Source organism: Antechinus flavipes, chromosome 2 (genome assembly GCF_016432865.1).
Source record: "Antechinus flavipes isolate AdamAnt ecotype Samford, QLD, Australia chromosome 2, AdamAnt_v2, whole genome shotgun sequence".
Lineage (NCBI taxonomy): Eukaryota > Metazoa > Chordata > Mammalia > Dasyuromorphia > Dasyuridae > Antechinus > Antechinus flavipes.
In genome coordinates, this window is record NC_067399.1 from 637,959,992 (window position 1) to 637,981,198 (window position 21,207).

A 21,207-nucleotide genomic window follows, 5' to 3' on the forward strand; every position below is an offset into this window, starting at 1 on the left:
AATATAATTATGTTAAAAAAAACTCAATCAAGTTTCCATATAGTAGGCTAAGAACCACCATCATGGTGCTTAATAAAATATTTGTTGTTTGGTCAAGCATTGATTGGTCAAGATCTTTGCTAAGGAAATGCTGTGTTGGCCAGTGCAAGGATGAACAATTTTCTATCAGCTGCTGCTCCTGTGCTATCAAACTCCCCCTACCCTCCTCCACAGCCATCTGGAGTGACTTCAAATCAGAAGCAGAATATTTTTGAGCCGTATGAAAGTGACCTTGGAGATGACTTCTTATAGCTACCTCATTTTTCTGGATGAGGAAACTGGAGAAGTGAAGGACCTGCTCAAAGTCACATGCCTGGTCAGTGGCAGAGCTGGGAGGACTTGGGTCTCCTGATTCCTTAACACGATCTGGTGTCATTATTTGGTCATTTTCCTCAAATGTTAATGAGCCCACTTGGGTGATATAAATAAACACATTCCACTGGCTTTATTCGCACTTGCTAATGACTATCTCTTTTAGGTTCATAAATGGCACAAATCCAATATGTGACTAAAAGGATAGAGAAGCAAGTTATGGGGCTGATCTTCATCCTTGTCTTTAGGGCCCTTAAATTTGCCCCTGACGGTCTCCCCTAAATTGGAGGACTACATCCTAACCTGGTTTTAAGTCCTACCTTAGTCTCCCTGCTCTGCTCTTTCTCATTGGTTGGTTGGTTGTTGTCCTTTGTTCTCGAAGAGGACTAACATGGCGTCGCTGTGCCAGAGTTAAGTTACAGTGTGTCCGACTGTGGCTGATCAGACCAGTAGATTAGAATGCTCTGCCCCAGCTCAGGCACAAATAGTCCAGGTCTTCCCTGCCAGCTAGTCCCACCAACCTTTCAAAGAAATTTCCTGCTTCCCAGGAGGCTGGTTTTTCCTTTTGCTATCACTGTGCCTACTCCTCAGCCCATATCCTCCCTTTGGATTCCAATGTTTTTTGTCTTTTCTCCCATTCTCTGAACTGAAGTAGAATCAATCTATTCTTCACTTATCTCCCAGGGGCCCTTCTCTCCTCTTATTCCCAGAATTTCAAGAAGCATCAAGCCCAACCCCACCCCACTCACTGCCAAACAGAAATCCTTTTCCCTATACTTTAAGCCCTTCTGATTTTTACCTTGGATCTCGGGCTTTCCCTAGGGTGTGCCTTACAAAAAGTATATACTTCTCTACTTAAGAATCTGTGATTTCTGCAACGTGGGTAGTCTCTCTTCCATGTAGATGACAAGCCCTCTTCAGGCAATTTCCGTAAATGGTCTTTGAGAGTTGCCAACTTGGTGATGAGTTTTTCAAATTTAGTGAGACTGGTCCCGAGGCAAGAGATATACAATCTGTCATTGGATCCATACTTGAAACTTTTCCAACATCTGCTCTGATGACACAATCTTAGAAAAGCCAGGGTTATGAGGTATGGGGAATAATATATTCATCCAAATTATACAAATAATATATTCTAAATAAATATTTGCAAATTGATTGTTGGGAGTGAGTTAATCTCCCCCTCCTCTTCTAAAAAGATCTAGGGACTCTTCTTATATCAGGGGCTTGGCAGAAGGAATGGTCTAGGGGCTTTTGATAAAAAGTCTATTCTCATGCACCTGCCTGCCTTTGAGGTCATTCATGAATTTCCCATCTGAATTTTCTGGCAAGACTTCCTGAGAGAATTCGTCCTCCCTGCTGTTCAGTATTGACCGTCAATAACTTACTTTGTACTGAATTCTGAAGGCCTTTCCCCTACTGTCTCTATTGGAGGTTGAGGCATCTGGGGGGTGATTTGGGGACACGGCCAGGGAGAGCCTGAAAGTCCACAGCAGCTGGGACAAAGCATTTTTTAAGGTGAGTTGGGAAAGCAAGATGCCCTGTAGGTCACTCTCCACCACCTGAGGTTTTGAGCCTTTCCAAAAAGTGCCCCTTCACATAGCACAGTTCACTTGAGTTTAATGAGCATTTATAGAGCTCCTCCTGTGGGTTGATATGTTAGGTGCTGAGGATACAGAGACAAAAATGAATAGTCTCTGACCTGACAAAATTTAACAATATGTTCATTTATGTTAAAAATTAAGGAAGGGAATTGGACTCAATGATCTCCAAGAGTTTCTCCAGCTTGAACAATATGTAGAATTTTTGAGCAGAAACCTCTGGTTCCTTTGAACCTATGGGAGCTCTCTCCCGACTCCTACTTCAGATCAAGTAACCTAGAGTCAGGAGAATTTGGATTCAGATTCTCTGGACATAAGCTATATGACCCTGGGCAAGTGACTTACCCTCTTTTCTTTCTTTCTTCTTTTAAAGCTTTTTATTTTCAAAACATATGCACAGATAATTTTTCAACATTGACCCTTGCATAGCCTTGTGTTCTAAATTTTCCCCTTCTTCCCCCCATCCCTTCCCCTACATGGCAAGCAATCCAAATTAGTTATACATGTTAAAATATATGTTAAATCCAATATGTGTAAGCATATTTATATAATTCTCTTGCTGCACAAGAAAAATCAGATCAAAAAGGAAAGAAAATTAGTAGGAAAACAAAATACAAGCAAACAACATCAAAAAGAGTGAGAATGTTACATTATGGTCCACATTCAATTCCCACAGTCCTCTCTCTGGGTATAGATGGTCTCTTTGTCACAAGATCATTGCAACTGGGGGCATCGAGGTGGTGCAGTGATAGAGCACCAGCCCTGAATTCAGGAGGATCTGAGTTCAAATCTGACCTCAGACACTTAACACTTCCTAGCTGTGTGACCCTGGGCAAGTCACTTAACCTCAATTGCCTCAGGGAAAAAAAATTCATTGGAACTGGCATCAATCATCTCACTGCTGGAAAGAATCACATCCATTAGAATTGATTGCCGCATAATATTGTTGTTGCTATATATAATGATCTCCTGATTCTGCTCACTTCACTCAGCATCAGTTCCTGTAAGTCTCTCCAGGCCTCTCTGAAATCATCCTGCTGATCCTTTCTTATAGAACAATAATATTCCAAAATATTCATATACCACAATTTATTTAGCTTCCCAATTAATGAGCAAGCATTCAGTTTCCAGTTTCTTGCCACTACAAACAGGGCTGCCACAAACATTTTGGCACATACAGGCCCCCTTTCCCTTCTTTAGTATCTCTTTGGGGTATAAGCCCAGTAGAAACACTGCTGGATCAAAGGGTATGCACAGTTTGATAACTTTTTGAGCATAATTCCAGATTGCTCTCCAGAATGGTTGGATCTATTCACAACTTCATCAACAATGTATCAGTGTCCCAGTTTTCCCACATCCGCTCCAACATTTGTCATTATCTTTTCCTGTCATCTTAGCCAATCTGAGAGGGACTTGCCCTCTTTTCATTAGAGTTTCCACATCTATAAAACAGAGATAATAATAAGCAACTATCTTGCAGGATAATCTATGAGACAAATGAGATTATGTATTTGTGTGTGTATTACCTTGCAAACTTGAAAAATGCTCTAGAAATATCAGTTATTATTAGGAGTACAAAGATCTTGCAATAATGATTACTCCCAAGAGTGAAGGTGATGTCTGAAACTGACCAGGAGTGATGAGAGGAAAGGAGGACAGAGACCCTTTGCATGACAGGAGGCTATATCTCATCTCTTTTCCCTTTTCATCATCTCCTAACTTTTCTTCTGGTTCCTCTCCTCTCTTGCTGCCTCTTATCACCCTCTTACCACCGAGTAGGGGAGTCCCAGAGTTCTAAAGTGGATTCTGAGACTTCAGAGATTGAAGCCTTTCACAACGCAGTCAAGAGAATTACAAGAAACAGATGCTGTGACTCAAGGCTGGATGCTCAGTGTTGGATTTTTTTTTTAAATAGAAATGGCTCTTGCTCTTAGTAATTTGTTTTTTCTCTGATACAGTCATGTATGAATGTCCCTAGCACTCACTACAGTTACACATATGGGCTAATATGTGCCTTGGACACACATATGTAAGTACATATCAAGTAATAACACAATCTCTGGCCATGGTGCTGATTATTCATTGCCTTGAATTTTCACTGTTAGACTCACTTTTGCCTGAGAACCGTTTAAACATAAGTTCCCTTTGGATTCCTATGTTATACTTTTTCTGATGTTCATTGACTTCAGAGGAGCCACTGAAGTTTCATTATCTCATGCTAGTAGCTTCTCTATCATGGGGGCCTAGATGCTATAATTTTGGAATCTGCTTATCCCAAGTATCACTTTCTATTTGAAAAGGATCCAGGAGTCAGCTAGTCCAAGTCATCTCCATAACTGGTCAGCTGGGAACTTTGCCTCTGCTAGGGCACTTTTGCTGATTTTCTCTTACAAAGTAGGTGCAGAAGCTGGAGTTAGAGGGGAGGTGGATGCAGAGAGGAAAGAGAATTCTCACATCCACCTAACCTCCTAGTCCTTGCCGCATCAGTTCCTCTCAGTCCCTCCTGGATGTTAGCCCAGAGGCTGTAGCTGGCAGCTGGCTCCTCAATGCAGCAAGGCTCTGGCCCCAGAGAATCCCTGCCTGGCAGCACTCCCACCACCTGTCAGGGAATCGTGAGTCTCAACAATGAGGTCTCTCTGGGAGCCATTTGTCAATTTTCCATGGGTGACTCAGTCCCCTCAGAGGTTGGGTCTGGTGATGGCAGGGCTAGTGGAAGAAGTTGGACTCTTATGCCAGGGGGTTAGTGGGGGAGATAGCAGCTCAGTCTCCAGACAGCTGGGGGATCAGCTGGCAAAGGATAGCCCCCTGGGGCAAGAGCAGACAGCAGTTTTCCAGAGTCTCTTTATAAATGTGCATTTTCTGTTCTTTTCCCTCCTCCAGTGTTTTGGAAGTGGTATGGCAGCACTGGAAGGACTTGGGTTTGAGCCTAGGCTTTGCCATTGTTGATATAACCATGGGGAGGTCCCTTAACTTTTCTTTGTCTAAGTTTCTTCCTTTGTAAAATAAAGGAGTTAGCTTAGTACATTCCCAAGATATCTTCCAGATAGTTTTCTTGCGTTCTGTGCTCTTGTGACTGGATAGAGGTGGGCCATGGGTAATTCAGAGGCCAAACATCAAGAAGGGAACAGTTCTTTTCCACCTACTGCAGTCATCTTGGCTGAGAAGATCTGAACAATCCAGTACTAGTTTCATTTGTATTTTTTTGAATTCAGTGGTTCACTTTCCTTTCACTCAAATCCTTAGCAGGCAGGATGAGCTCCAGATAAAGGAACTGAAGGAAAAGAAAGGTTCTGATGGAAGTGATAGAGTTGGGGGAGGAGGGGTTTCCTGAGACAGTGAGTCCAAAGCCCCTGTTTCTTGTGCTGTAGGCAGTCCAACCAGTGCTACTATTTTTTGGGAAGACTCTCAGGTGGGGTAGATGATGAGATTGAAACAAGGGTGGAGAGGAACTGTCCCTTAATTTACTATTCTAGGGTTGGAGAGTTAATACTTATTAGGCCACCCCAGACTCTCTTAAGTTTAGAGAGGAGTAGCTTTGATTTCTTTCCAGCTAATCTCTTGCTTTCTTGGCTGGATTCCCCACCTTGAAATCAGAGAGCTATTGTAATCAGCTGTTGTTGCTACTTCTCTGATGGGGACCTCAGCTTAGTGAATGCAAGGGAGTCAGGGGAAAGAGGAATGGAGCATATATTACCTTTCTCAGCCCTTGGGAAATGGCCTGCTGCCATTTTGATTAAGGATTATAGGATTATAGTTGTAAAGCTAGCAGGGATTTTAGAGGCCATTGAGTTCAACTTCCTCAATTTTACAGATGAGGGAACTGAGGCACAGAGGGTTAGATACTTACTCAGGATCACAGAGCTAGTAATTGAGGCTGGATTTGAACTTTTCCTGGCTGCAACTCTTGTCATTTTAGCCAATAAAATATGGGGTGGCTAATGGATTGTATCAATCACTCTCTGGGGGATGGATCTCACTCCTAGATTTTTCTCTTTTTCTTTTTTCTCCTGCCCCATGTTCTGTGGCCTACTGTCCTCTGAAAGCTCAGGAGGTAGAGGTGAGTACTGGCTGAGTCTCCAATGACTGTTTTTTCTCTGCACTGGATACCCATTTCCTTATTTTCCCTTTTCAATTCTCTTTTCCCTATAGATGCCGTGTGTGTGTGTGTGTGTGTGTGTGTGTGTGTGTGTGTGTGTGTGTGTGTGTATGTGTGCTGGGGAGTAGTGAATTGAAGGGCTCTATGTGTAGAGTTGAAGGAGATTAGGAAAGTAAAGTACAGATATATATAAGGGTACTCAGTAATGATTAAGGATTAGGAGAAGAACTTCTGTTAGAACTCAAGTAAGATGGGGGTTTCTTTGTCGAAGAAAGGCTAGAATGAGGAATAATTGCTCAGGGAATCAGTCTTTCCACTCCCTTCCTTTTGCTTCTTCTCTTTCTCTCCCCTTTTTTTCTTTTCTTTGATCCCCAAGTCTTTCTTGCCCTCTAAATCTGAATTTTGCTCACCCTGAGCACTGAGCTTGACTTCTTTTCTAGGATTTTGAGACTTCATTTCTCTGACCATCTTCTCTTTCCCTTTCCCCTCCCTCCTTTCTAGGATGACTACATCAAGAGCTGGGAAGACAGTCAGCAAGGAGATGAAGGTAAATAGTTGCAAGAGGATGGGGAGAAGGGTATGTGATACCAGTCAAAGTTAAGTTGGAGAGTCCCAGACTCTGACCTGAGGGATCCTTAGGGAGCTCAGCCCTGAAAAGGGACATAATCGGGGTTAACCCGCATTCAGAGAGCTGGGTACCAGAGGAAGAGGGTGACCAAGCTGTGGACTTTGGAAAGCGAGATTCCCTGGGTTCTTTGCTATGGGTCCCCAAGATAAATTCTTTCCCAATCCCATGTCTTCCCAGCTCTGGACACCACCAAGGACCCCTGCCAGAAGGTGAAGTGCAGCCGACACAAGGTGTGCATCGCTCAGGGCTACCAGAGAGCCATGTGCATCAGCCGGAAGAAACTAGAGCACAGGTGGGAAGCATGAGTTTCAGGTCAGGTATACCCTAGGGCCTCTCCCCCAGAAAGTTAGACATTCTGCCATATTTCCCCCAGAGAATGAAGGCAGTATTTATGAAGAGTCTTTGAGTGGGGGGGGGGGGCAGTGTGGAAGAAGGGAGGTCCCTTTTGCTCCTTGAATTCTCTTCGAAAAGGTTGAATGACTGCTTGCTGGGTCTGTTGTGGAGGAATCTTATTTTGGGTATGGCTGCTGAGATTCCCTAAAATTCCTAAATTTATGAAATTCTTTGATAATAGGAGAGAGAAAAAAGGAGGAATATAAGTGATTTGAATACCCTGATTTAAAAAAAAAAACCCTCAGTAGTTTTTCAGACATCCTGCTCTGTGCTTCCTCTTTGGGTTTTTTCCCTTTTGGGAGATCTTTCCCTTCACTTAACACATTTTTCTCTTGTCTACCTTTCTTTTTCTATTTCCATTTTTTTATTCTATTAATTACCAACAGGGAAACTAGGGAGCGCTATAGTGCACAGGACGCTGGGCCTGGAGTCAGAGAGTCTCCATTCTAGCCTCAGACACTTTCTAGCTGTGTGTCTCTGGGCCAGTCATTTAACTCTTTGTGCTTCAGTTTCCTCATCTGTAAAGTGAGCTGGAGAAGGAAATGGCAAACCACTGCTTTATTGTAGCCAAGAACACCCCAAATGGATTCATAAAGAGTCAGACATGGTTGAAAACAACAATTATCAACAAATTACTTTTCCCCCTTCCCCCTTCTCATTTTCCTTTCTCTTTTGTTCTTGCTTTATCACCTTCCTTCTTCTCCCAATTCCTCTAATTCTTGTTCTGCTCCCTTTCTTTTATTCCATAGGATCAAGCAGCCTGCCCTGAAACTCCATGAAAACAAAGAAGGCTTTTGTAAACCGTGTCACATGACCCAGCTTGCCTCTGTCTGCGGTTCTGATGGACACACTTACAGTTCCGTGGTGAGGACTCCAGTGGCCTTCATGGAACGGGGTTGAGGGGAGTGGGGGGTGCTGGGCCAGTTAAGTCTAAGATTCACAGAGATGCTTCAGCCTTTGTCTCTGATGTGGAGCTTGGGGGCTCAACTGGGGAGCCCGAATTCCCATGGGTGCTTTCACTGACCATCCACCCATCCCTTCTCTGGGACATTGTACCTCTTAGATATGGATGGAGGTGGACACAAAGTCAGTTGGGGTGCCTTAGCAGAGTCTGAACTCAGTTATCCCTGGCACCTTTAGCCTGGCATTAGAGCATTATATCCTCTCCATGACTGCCATGGATGTGGCAACAGTCAGATCTTTGACTAATGGAAGCTTACACTTCTAAGATTGGCATTCAAGACCCTCCACAATCTGGCATTGATTTTCCAGCCTTATCTCAGTTCTGTTCCTTGCTTTTTGCTTTAGAAAAACTTAATTCCTTTCTCCCCCTCTTCCCCCCCGAATGTATGCTGTACTTTTGTGTTTCTGCACTTTTCCCTATGTATGGAATGCCCTGTCCAATTCATCCCATTCTCTAACATCCAAGTTCAGTGATGCTTCATCCAGGAGCCTTCCTTGATCTCCCAAGTACTACATAGTTCTTTTCTTCTAACTTTCCATTGTACCCTATTTTGTACTAGATTTACTTGTTCAACTTTCATATTTTCCATCAGACTAAAGTACATATTTGCCAGAACCATGTTTTTCCTGATTGAAGTTGGGAAACTAATTAGGACGTTGTTGAAGTGGTCCAGAAAAAAGCTGATGCAGGCCTGAACTAGGGGAATGTTTGTGTGAATGGAGAGGAGGTAGATTAAAGAGGTACCTTAGAGGTATCATTGATAAGACTTAGCAGCTGACCACATATGGATGATTGAGGGAGAAGAAGAATCAAAGATGATTCTAAGGCTTTGAACCTCAATATTGGGAATATCACAGTTTCACTCAACGGAAATAGAGACAACAAAATAAGCTCAGAAAAGAGGAGAGGGGACTATCTCCTGCTTCTGAGACAGTTTATCTCCTTTTTTCTTTCCCTTTTCTCTTTTATCTCCTATATTTTCATTCATAGCACCTTCCTCCCCAACAGGGGGAGTACCTCCAGTCTCTGTCTTGAATTCTTTTATCTGATAATAGCCTTCAGCTACCACGAGCTTACTTATCCTCCTTAGGAATGACTCCCCCTCTCCTGAATGTTATTTTGGCCTTATCAGTTGCCTGCTGGACAGGACAAGTTGGATGTCCCTGTTAGTATTTAAAACTAAACATATCCCAAACTAAGCTTAGTTCCCAAATCTTATCATTTCTACCTCCACAGCGCCTCTGCCCCTTTCAATCCATCAGTCACCAACCTAGTTCAAGTTTTCATCTTTTCTTCTAGACTACATTTCTGTTTTCTAATGAATACAAAGTAGTTTCAAAGATTACTGATAGTTTGAGGTATGGAAATACTATTTCTCCATTCTTACTTTTGGCGAATTTCCTTTGTTTTTCTGTTCATTTTTGTTCAGTTTTGTTATTTCTTTTTACTTCTTTAAAGATATTCATATATATGTAATTGGTATAGCCCTAAAATCTAGCTAGTATTGTCATTTTTATTATATTGCAATAGTTCAACCATGAACACTGAATATCTTCCCAATTGTTTAAGTTATACTTTATTTTTAATGCAGGAAAGACTTATTTTACATTCTTGCAAAAATGGGTGCTTAAGTTAGTAGCACACCTTTTGAAACTCCAAAGGCATATACTTTATTTTTTAAGGAGCATTTTGTAATCACATTTCTATAGAGATTGAGTATGCTTTGGTAGACTGCCATATCCTTTATGAATTTCATCATTCTTTTGAATAGAACTTTCCTTTTTGTAATTCCCTTCTGGGTTCCATTATTATTAAATAGAAATGATATTGATTTTGAGGGGATGATTTTATTTTTTTTTAAATCCTACTACTTTGCCCAAGCTGTTGACCATTTCAATTAGTTTCTTTGCTGATTCTCCAGAGTTTTCTAAGTAAACCATCAAGTCTCCAGCAAACAAGGTACTTCTGATTTCTTTGTTTCACCTCTTTCCCCTTTCTATGCAGTGGCCAGAATTGTTTTCCTTAATTTTAAGTCTGATCATATCATTTTCCTCCTCAGTAAGCTCCAGTTCTCTATTGCATCTAAGATAAAGTATGAAGCCTTCTGCCTGGCATTTAAAGCACTTCACAGCGTGGTACCCACCTACCTTTTCAGCTTTATTGCGTATTACTTTCCCCTGTGCACTCTGGCTTTTTTTAACTGTTAATTAGGCATGACACACTCTCTCTCATCCCTGTGCCTTTGTCCTGACCACCCCCCACAGCCAGCAGAGGTACCTGCTTACTCCTGCCTCTTAGAATCCAGGTTTCCCTTGTGAGTCCTTGCACCTCCTGCCCTTTCTGAGCCTCTTCAAGTGTTCTTTTCTCTAAATCACGCTGCCTCTGTTTGTGTGTGGAGAAGTACCTGGGTATGCACAACACCTATATGCATATAGAGATATAAAAAGGCATCAATCAGCGTGTGTACACATGGGGTGTACATCTGTGGGTGCAGCGCACAGGGACACACACACAGCTACATGTATGTATGTATGTGTGAGAACCGCCACGTTAGAGTCTGACACTAGGGAGCCCTGATCCTTGCGGGATAGCTGGGGACCCCCTTGGCTTTGTTTGACTCCCCAGTCACGGGCTTGACCTCCCCCATGGCCAACATTTCGGTTTGTTGGCCCTGCGTAGACAAGTTGGGAGAGTGTGGACGGGCCCGCATGAGCCCCCGCCGCTGGGTTGGGAAGGCTCTCCCGATTGGATGGGGATGGCTGGGCAGGCTTGGGAAACACCTTGTCCCAAACGGCTCCCGCTGTTACTGGTAAATTTCTCGGGGTAGGAGGGATCCCAGCCCGGGACCCCTTTGGGTAGCAGTCCGGACCTTCCTTTCCCTACAGTGCAAACTGGAACAGCAGGCCTGCCTGACCAGCAAGCAGCTGACGGTGAGATGTGAGGGTCAGTGTCCTTGTCCCACAGAACAGGCTCCGGCCTCCACCACGGACGCCAAGCAAGGTAGGAGCAGCGGCAGCCCCTCCCCGGGGCCTCCCTGACACAGCGGTGGGGCCGTGCTCTCCCGGGGATTTTCCCGGAGCTCAGAGACAGTGCGCACTGTCCTCAGGATTCAGCCTGTCCCCGAGAGAGGAGGCGGTTTCTGCTTGCATAGGACTCAGGCTCACCCTGAGAGAGGGCAGAATCCACTTTCTCTAGTCCTGAAGTGGAGGGCTATTTGAGCCTTCTTTGGGGTGGGAAGGATCCAGGACCAGCCTAAAAAAGATGGAAGGGGGTGAGGAATTGTCGGAAGCAGGAGGGCAGATGAGCAGTGACACCGGGGAGAAGGAAGGTGAGGACGGAGCTATAACCAGCCCTAGGGAACAGGGGCCTTGTCTCCGGGTGCTGACCTGAGGGTCACCCTGTAACCCCCAAGCCCTTTGCTATGGCCCGCCTTCCGGATGCTGCCTGCTGTGCTCCCTTATGGATCCGATGGTAGACTTCCCCTCTCCGAGAGCTCGGACCCTGCCAGACCGCCAGGGCCGCTGCAGCCTGGGAGCTTCCTGGGGCCTCTGTCTCTCCACCTCCTCTCCGACTGAATCTGCCTCCACCCTGCTGAGATTTTCACTCTGGGCTCTGGGGGAGGGCCTCAGGAGGCTTCAGGCAGAACGCAGAATGAGAACTCAGGCCCTCAGCTTTTACTTCCTAGGTTTCTGGAAAGGAGACGCGGAGGAGCGCAACTGTAGGGGGCTGGAAGGCTAAAATCCTGAGTTGTTATTGTTATTATTTTTAACACCAGGAAGGAGGGTACAGGACTGGTGATGGATGATGTTGTTGGGAAGAGGCAGCGTGGGGGCTAGGAAAGCGGGCAGGGAGAGACCTGGCTTTCCCATTCCCAGCCGCTCCCTGTGGGTGCTCCCCTTGACCGTCATTGTTCTTCCTGCCCCTTTTGGCCTTGGGGCGGGGAGCCCTTACTGACAGAGTGTCCATTGGTGCTCCCTTCCCATCCCCACCCACCCCACTCTTCACATGCTGTGTTGGCTGCAGAAACCTGTACGGGGCAGGATCTGGCGGATCTGGGGGACCGGCTGCGGGACTGGTTCCAGCTCCTTCATGAGAACTCCAAACAGAATGGCACCGCCAGTGCCGGAGCCAACCCTGTGGGAGGTACGAACCGGACCGGCATGGGATGGGGGCGGGATGGAGACAGGATGGGGATGGGAAGGGACTGGATGGGGATGAGACTGGATGGAACAGGATGGGAACAGAAGAGGGACAGGATGGGGAGGGGATGGGATCAGATAGGATGGATGGAAGGAGACCTTGGGAGCATCCTGTAGGGCCTGGGGGATGAGGCTTCACCCTCCCTTCTCCTGCTTCTTTGCGGTGCTATTTCAAGTCCCCAGAGAAAAGTTGGGCTGGAGGGAGACAGCTCAACTACTGGGGAGAATTATACAATGAAACGGTGACCAAGGAGAGTAAAACATTTTCTTCAGCGTTTGCTGAGTTTAGTCAGAATAGCCTGGGCTCAGATCCTGCCTCAGATACTTACCAGTTGTACCACCCTGGACAAGTCACTTACTTCTCTGACTCTCAGTTTGTTTATCTGTGAAATGGGTATAATATCAGCATCTACTTCCCCTAGTTTGTTGTTAAGAGCAAATGTATTTCTAAAGCACCTTGCACAGTTCCTGGCAAAGAGTAAGTAGTGCAGTAGATAGAGCAGTGGGGTAAGAAATCAAGAAGACTCATCCTTGTGAGTTCAAATCTGCCCTCAAGACACTTCCTAGCTGTGCGATCCTGGGCAAATCACTTAATCCTGTGTGCCTCAGTTTCCTCATCTGTAAAATGAGCTGGAAAAAGAAATGACAAATGATTCCGTTATCTTTGCCAAGGAAACCCCAAACGGGGTCATGAAGAGTAAGAAATGACTGAATGATGACAGTATATAAATAGGTTATGTTTAACCTCTCTGACCCTTAATTTACTCATCTGTAAAATGGGAACAAATGTAGCAGCATTTACTTCTCAGGGTTATTGTGAAATCAAAAGATTTAATAGATATAAAAGCCTGCAAAATTTTGCAGACCTGGAACAGAAGCAAGAGGTCCCATGGCTTTTGTACAGGTAGGAGGAGTGCTTTCTTGAGGTGGGTAGATAGATGGAGTAAGCCTTTTGGAGCGCTCTAGGATTACCAGACTGTGTTAAGCCGTGCCAGGCAAATGGGAGAGGGTAGGAGACATTTAATAAGCTTGGGGGATCTCAGGGAGGACGTGGAGAGCGTGTGGAGGGGTATGAGTGGAGATAGGGTCAGCAGGGGGCTGCAGGGGCCAACCACAATGCAGCCCGAACCCTAAATGCACACATCTCTTTTCTCCCCAGTCCTGGACAAGAGCCTGGGGGCCAGCTGTAAGGATTCCATTGGCTGGATGTTCTCCAAGCTGGACACGAGCAACGATCTCTTCCTGGACCAGTCTGAGCTAGCGGCCATCAACCTGGACAAGTACGAGATCTGCATCCGTCCCTTCTTCAACTCCTGTGACACCTACAAGGACGGCCGCGTCTCCACTGCCGAGTGGTGTTTCTGCTTCTGGAGGGAGAGTACGTAGGCCCTTTGCCTTCGGTGCCCTGTCCTTGGGGAGCCCTAGCCATGAGGGTGGGAGCAAGGAAAGGGGCCACCAGCAGTCAAGGAGTGGTGGAAACCGTGCCCTTACCCAGCCCAGCCTGCAGATGCTGCAGGACAAAGCATTCGCCAGCCTGGCCAGCCGTTAGGTGGTCTCTTTCCCTTTCAGACTTCCATGAGGACCAGAGGAAGGGAATCAGGGCTCTTTCCTAATGATCTGGCATGTGCAGCCGACAGAGCGCTGGGCTTGAGTTCAGATTGAACCTCAGACTCTTACTGGCTGTGTGACTGTGGCAGTTTTGCCTCCGTCTCCTCAGTGACGATTATCACAGCACCCACCATTACCTGATACTGTTGTGAGGCTCAAGTGAGAGAACTGGTTAAAGCACTTCACTCAATGACTGGCTCTTAGTAAGGGCTACATAAATGATAGCTACTATCATCCATGAAAGCAGAGTCTGTGTTGGTATTGCTAGTATTTATTAGCTTCATCGGCGACAACATTCCACTTTTTATAGGGCTGTTCTCCTCCCCCTCCCCATACCTTACGGGGCCTAGCACATAGTAAGTGCTTTAAATATGGCCGTTGATCAGTCAGTTGATATGTTCTATGTCATCTTCAGAACCTCCCTGCCTGGCTGAACTGGAGAGGATTCAGATCCAGGAGGCAGCTAAAAAGAAACCTGGTGAGTACCTAGCAGGAAGGAGACTCCTCAGAAGGAAACGTGAAGAGGCTACGGCCTGGGTCCCTCAGATGGGGCCAGAGGAAGGAAATCTGTGGGAGGGGAGGTAGCACCAGCCAGTTAATGAGTATTGAGTACATGCTGGGCATTTAACTCAGACTGGATTCTCTGGGAATAAAGAGAGAATGTATAAAATGTGCTCAGTGTCTGCCTTCCATGAGTGTCTAATCTAATTGAGATGATGAGATGGGGAAATGAATTAAATGCTGCAAGTGCAGTAGGGGGCAGCTAGATGGCTCAGTGGATAGAGACCTTGTCTCAGACACCTAGCAGCTGGGTGACCCTGGGGAGTCACTTCACCCTCTTTGTCTCAGTTTCTTTCTCTGTCAAATGAGAAGGAAATGGCCAGCCACTCCACTATTGTAGCCACATAGGGTCAGAGAGAGTCAGTCATGGCTGAAATTGGAAATCACTGTGGAATGGAGGGACTGGAGTTGATTTGATGGAAGGCTTGAACTCAGCTCTAAATGAGTAGCTTTTTGAATAGCATTTGAATAGAGAAAGGGAAGGGAATAAGCATTTCTTAGTTTCTTAACTGTGCTATGCACTCTACAAATATTATTTCATTTGATCCTTATAGCAATTCTATGAGGTATCATGATCCTGTTTCACAGTTGGGGAAGCTGAGGCAGACAGAGTTAAGACTTGCCTAGAGTCACACAGCTAGTAAGTGTCTGAGGCAAGAACTCGGGTCTTCTTGCCTCCGGGCCCAGCTCCTTTGCTGGAAGGAAGGGAAGGGAACACGGGAGAGCATGTTCTAGGGTGCTCTATGGCAAAGGCAGAAGTGGGTCAGAACGAGCAGGGGATGGTCAGATGACTGACCTGATTGAGAGGTTCACAGGTGTAGGAAACCAGGTTGAATTGGTTAGATAAGAAACAGGCCTCATACAGGCTGCTGATGGTGCAGTGGGCCTGGACGCCATTCTAATGCGGCCTGAGCTCTGTGACTGAATGAGTCCCTTCACTTCTGCCTCAGTTTCCTCCCCTGTGAAATGGGCAAATTGAGGATATGATCACATTTTTGTAGTCCTTTTAGGTGTGTAAAGCTCCCCTCTGCACAATTAGATGAGGTAGGAAGTGGCAGAAAAATCACCGGTTTTAGGAATAGCAAGGAAACTGGAACAGAATGTCAGCAGAGAGGGGTCCGATTGTGAAATATTGGCTCAGATTCATAGTCTGCCTTCAGGTCAACAGGGAGCCCCTGGAGCTCAGATACAGCTTCATATTGACCAGTTCTACAAAACTGAGCAAGTCATTTTATCTTCTTCAGATTTAGCTTTCTCCTCAGAAAAGTGAGCAAAATAACAATTGAAATGATTATTAATAACCAATAATTTGGGGAGAGCTGGATTTCTCCCCTTCTCCTGAAGTCCTGATTTGAAAAGTTCGGATTCTTGAAGGACACTGAAGGACTCATCCTAGGACCACCACTGTCTCCTGCCCAGGCTTGGGCGGGCCCCAAAGCTGGAGGTGGTCTGGGTATAGAGATAGTGTCTCTGTCCCTCGCACCTGCCCAAGGGACATGGTGTCCCCCTCAGCCTTCATTTTGATGGCTATAACCCACCTCCCACTGTGTTAAACAGTCAGAGAGAATCACCAATTCTCTTCCTAAAGAACATATAATCTTAACTGTCACCGTGATTGCCTATGGTCTAAGAGAGAAGGCCAAATGACCGTCCTTTTTATCAATAACGTGCTGGCCTTATTAATTAAAATGATTAAATCACCCAGAAACTGTCTCTTGGAGCTTTTTAATTGTCAACGTGCCTACCAGGAGACGTAAAACATCTCTGATGATCAGTCATCCACACGGGGCTTATAACCTTCTTGGTGCCACGGACCACGTACCCCTTCTCAGAAGGAGGCTTTTAAATGCATACAAAAGGCAGGATTGCAAAGGATGCCAAATGCATTTGGATCTGCTGCCAAATATCTTCTTAAAAAGAAAGAAGCTCCCAGATCCCAGGCGAGGGAAGCGCCTGACTAACTCAACTCTGGCTTTCTACAGAAGAGAGAAAGTGAGTGGTCCTAGGTCTCCATTAATGAAGGGCCCTAGCCTCCACACTCCTGGCTCCGGGGTATTTCCGCCTTTGGGGAAGATTAGTCTCCTTACTAGTGTCTTCCAAGCCTAAAGGAACATTGGCTGTGCGGATGAGGCTCCTAGTTATGATTATGATATTAGAAGGATGAGTAGCATTTGAATAGGGAAGGGGAAGGGAATAAGCATTTCTTAATTTAACTATGTGACAAATATTATTGCATTGATCCTTCCAGCGATTCTGTGAGGTATCACGATCCCATTTTACAGTTGGGGAAGCTGAGGCAGGCAGAGTTAAGTGACTTATGAGGATTATGAAGACAGACCCGGGTTCTGGGAGAAGCCCGGAGGCTCTTGGCTGTGGTTATGAGGGCCCCGATTCTCCTAGGGTGGAATAAGAACTTTATTTGACTGCCCCGCCCTGCGCGGAGCCTGCCTCCTCCTCCCCGGGCTGCCCCCAAGTTCTGGAACGCCCCCCCGCGGTGTTTCCGGGCTTGGCTCAGCCTTCCGGTCCGCCAGGGCCTGCCCTTCCCGCGCTGCCGAGGTGTAATCTGCGCCTGTTCCGCTGTGCTTGATGGGACGCGGTCGCGTACGGGGGAGCTCCCCACGTGCGGCCGGCACACAGTAGGCCCTGCGCGGAAGCTGCTCGGGCGTCCCTGCCCGGTCTCCCCTCGGCCCCGCCACGCCAACGCTTCTGTGTCCCCCTGCTCCCCAGGCATCTTCATCCCCAGCTGCGACGAGGACGGCTACTACAGGAAGATGCAGTGTGACCAGAGCAGCGGCGACTGCTGGTGTGTGGACCAGGTCGGGCAGGAGCTGACGGGAACCCGGATGCACGGGAGCCCAGACTGCGGTGAGCTGGGAGGGGCGGCGGGGCCCTGGGGTCTGCCTGCGCGGCCCCCGTGGCCTTCCCTCCGAGGCTGGGCAAGGCTTTCTAGAGGAGGCTCGCGGCCTCCCTTTCGAGGTGGGGATCCCCAATTCTGACTGCGCCCTCTGCTGTCTCCCCCCCTCCCCCAGATGACATTGTCGGGTTCTCTGGGGACTTTGGCAGCGGTGTCGGCTGGGAGGACGAGGAGGAGAAGGAGACGGAGGAGGCCGGCGAGGAAGCCGAGGAGGAGGAGGGCGAGGCGGGCGAGGCAGATGATGGAGGCTACATCTGGTAGAGGCCCAGCGAGGGAGGCCGGCGGAGGGGGATGCTGGGGGACCGACAGCTGGGAGGGAACGCGAAGCAGGGAGCCGGGCGGAGCAGGGCAGCCTAGGGCTGGTCAGGAAAAAGTGGAACGTAGCTTGACTCCAGTGGGGACGAATGAGTGCGTGTGAGCGTGCGTGTGAGCGTGCGGGCGCGTGTGCAGTGGGTGACGGGGTGTGTGAGAGAGTGAGCGCGTGCGTGCCCTGCGGCTGTGGGCGGGGCCACCGGGTGACGCCCCTCCGGGCAAACAGCCGCCCAGTCACCTCCAGCCTTCACACTCTTCTTTTTTCCAAACACGACCTTAAACATGGAGGAGGTAGGATGCCCTTTCTCCCTCCGCACCCTGACGTCCTCCCCAAGCGCCCTGTGACCGCCCTCCTCCCGTCAGTCCCTGAGCCCTCTGCAGACAGCGGCCGCCATTTGTACCAGACCCAACTCCTTCCCACCCTGGGCTGGCCCGCGTCCCGGCTTCCCCCGAGGCCCCGGCTTCCGCCCGGCCTCCCCCAGGCCCCGGCTTCCCCCAGGCCCCGGCTTACCTCCGAGGCCCCGCTTACCCCCCAGACCCCGGCTTCCTCCAGGCCCCGGCTTCCCCCCGAGGCCCCGGCTTCCCCCCGAGGGAGGAAGGCCTGCGGACCTGCATGGCAGAGCGGCCCCTTGTCATGCGTCCTGAGGGGCAGCAGGCCGGGACCCCTGAGCTGCTTGGCGGCCAAGCTCCCCATCACTAGCCTCAGAAAGGAGGAGAAAGGCATCGGGGGCCAGTCCTTTCCACGGCTGGTTCTTGCCAAGCCAGAGTCTGGTCCGGCGCAGCTGGTGGGAGAAGCGGGGAGGGGACGGAAGCTGCCAGGGAGGGGAAGAAGTTTAAGGCTAGCGGTGCGAGAAGGCCTTGCCCAGCCAAGGGCTCCTACAAGGCCGGGCCCGGAGTGTCCCCGAGCGGCTCAGATGGCTACCCAGGGGCCTAGGACGGGAGCACCCCCCGAGTGGAAAGACTAGAACCTTCGGGCGGAGTTGGAACAGTTCTCTTGTAGATCCTAGGTTCAGGGCCTTCTTGGGCCGGAGAGGGCCCTGTGTCTTCCTGCAGCGGGGGTTTCCCTACAGGCTCAGCAGGGGTTTAACACCAGAACTGCTTTCTTCGGGGAAGTCAGAGGGTGGGTCATTCCACCCCTCCCGTTCCTGCCTAAGAACTGGCACAAAGCGGCATTGGGCCTGTCGGATCTTGTTGGGGAGAGAAATGAAACTACCCGGAGCTTTCTGTAGTGATTCCTTGGCCCCTTTGTCAGAATTTCCCCCTCCTTTCCTGGACCCTGGAAACAGGCAATCCCACGTCAGGTTTTGGAAATAACTTTTTGAAACGAACTTCAAAGCTGGCCAGAGGGCTCTGGAAGTGGTAGGGGCAGGGAGGCATCCGTTTCCTTGCCCTTGCCTTCATCCTCCCTCCCCCAACCATTCATTCAGCAGCCATTGTCAAGCATCTCCTAGGTTCTCTAGGCACTGGGCTGTCAAAGATGCGCTGGAGCCAGGGCTTGACATTCGCTCGGGGGAGGAGGGAAACAGCATGAACACCTATATTCCACATTTAGTCAGGGAAAGCTAAGTAATTTTGGGTGGGATGCCATCAGCACCTGGAGGAACAAGGAGAGGCCTGCTAGAGGAGCCGATACTGGAGCTGGAAGGAAGCCAAGGAGGCTGGGAGATGGAGGATGGGGAAGAGCTGGGAGGGCAGGCAGCCTGGGGGACGGCTCTTGTCGGAGGCGGCGGCCATGGTGGGCTGGGTCTGAGCTCCTGGGCCGCTCCCTGCGCTCTGCAGTCATGGCTCCAAGGGCCAGGGTTCTTCCCATTAACTGCTTTTGGGACTTGGGCATTGGGATAGGGCAGATTGGAGAGCAGAGGGAGGAGGAGAAAGGGGGAGTCAGGGAGGGGGCAAGGTCCCTCCCAGATGCCTCGCCATCCAGGAACGAGCTGGTGGGGAAGGGTGGGCACGGTCAGGCTCCTCTGTGGGCAACTTACAGACCAGGGCCAGGGGCCCTTGGTTCCCTCGTGGTTTTTCCTTCAGTTTTTCTCGATATTGGGTTCCCCTGTAATTGAAGGAATTTTCCTATTAACGGGAAGAGGCTCCCTGCTCATGTCCTCACCATCCTGACACCCAGTGCTCACAGACATTGTGCACGTGTGTCTATGGGTGTGTTTTTAAGGGCACGCATGAGTGTGTGGGTGGTGCAAGCCCCAGGCTGAGTATGTGTGAGAGTGAGTGTGATTGTGTGTGTGAGAGAGTATGAGTGAGTGTGTGTGTGATGGGCACGGGAGGTGTGGGGTGGGAGGGAGGGGAGGCCTGTGAAGATGTCTCTCTGGGCTGCCTGCCTTTGACTTTCCCTAAATCCCATCAGCTTTGAAAGACCCTCCCCAACATCCCCCCTTCCCCAGCCCAGGGACTCCCTCCTCTCCTGGGAGGAGTCAAGCTCCAAACGCTGTCATCCCGGCTAAGTGCTCACAGCCGTACAGTAGGAAAGGTCACTCTGTAGCTCGGCTCTGATAATAAACGTGTCTTGCCTTCCGAATCCTCCTCTTCCCTCCTGGCTGTCTCTTTCCCCATACCACCTAGTCCCCCCATCTCCTTCAATCGATTCCCTCCCTAAGTCCAGGGAAAGCTTATTTGAGGTCCCCCTGCCACCCCCACATTTCCCGAGGGCCCACTCATGTGTCCCTGAGTTACCTGAGACCCTTGAGTGTCTTTAGGGTTGCAGTAACTCTCTCCCCTCCCACCCCGATCCAAACCCTGCGCTCTTGACTGCTTTCATCCTCAATTCTAGTTCCAGTGGCTAGGGAGGGGTCAGAGGGCAGCAGGCCTGTGTCCCCCTTTTCTCGCTGTTTCCCTCCTCCCTCCCCGAGGAGGCTTGTGCTCTCTATGTCTGCTTGTCCTGGGTCTCTCTCTGGTTGTGCACGTTTATATAACCTTGTAAATATGTTTTAGAAAGCAAAAGGCACCATATTGAATGCTGGGAGTACCTTCTCCCCGAGGTCCTGCTGCTCCCCCCATCGAATTCTCAGCTGAGCTTCCGCAGGGCGGGCATTCCTCCCTGCCGTGGGCGGGATGGGGGTTCCCAGTGGCTGCTCGGGAGGGCCTCGGGCTTTTGCTTCCCAGAGGTTCCCAAAGCAAACCCCTGTCTGGAATTTCCTTCTCCATGAGCCGCAGTGGGGAGCTGAGGGTCACCCTGAGCTGGTCCGGTCCCACCGAGCCCCTCTTCTCCACCTTCCCACAAGAGCGAGGCAGCTGCCAGGCCTCTGAGCAAGGGGTGCCTCCCTCGGGGAGAGACCTTGGCCCCTGAAGGAACAAGGCCCCCCAACTCAGGCGGCTGCCGCAGGGGCAGGACTGAAAGGATCTCCAAACAGTGTTGTGAAAGTCAGCCATTTGTCTCTTTAGCAGGTGGATATCAAGGAGGTAGGATAAGGCTTGGTGGGACATGAGAGGAGGTAAAGAATACCCGGGAACAACTTTGTCCCCCCTTCCTTCCCAAGACAGGGAGGGCTCCCAGCTCCCCTTTTTGGTCCAGACTCGAGAGTCTTGAAAAGGGAGGAGCGTGTGAGTGGCCCATGCACACGTGTGGGCCCTT

The 21,207-nt window shown here is 48.8% G+C and overlaps 1 protein-coding gene across 3 annotated transcripts in view; it reads left to right on the forward strand.

The window, feature by feature from the left end:
- Positions 1–20,154, forward strand: part of SPOCK2 (SPARC (osteonectin), cwcv and kazal like domains proteoglycan 2) — a 35,516-nt gene extending 15,362 nt beyond the window's left edge. Inside the window, exons 2-11 of one of the 3 annotated variants that reach the window (XR_007951207.1) lie at positions 6,550–6,595; positions 6,854–6,968; positions 7,819–7,933; positions 10,919–11,033; positions 12,057–12,176; positions 13,392–13,610; positions 14,256–14,318; positions 17,129–17,266; positions 17,431–18,063; positions 18,181–20,154. Coding sequence is in view for 1 of the 3 variants with exons in the window: in XM_051982181.1 (XP_051838141.1) it covers positions 6,550–6,595; positions 6,854–6,968; positions 7,819–7,933; positions 10,919–11,033; positions 12,057–12,176; positions 13,392–13,610; positions 14,256–14,318; positions 17,129–17,266; positions 17,431–17,576 (1,077 nt within the window). In the remaining 2 variants the exon portion in view is untranslated. The other 2 variants (XR_007951208.1, XM_051982181.1) reach the window with 2 other exon arrangements.
- The last annotated feature ends 1,053 nt before the right edge of the window (positions 20,155–21,207 follow it).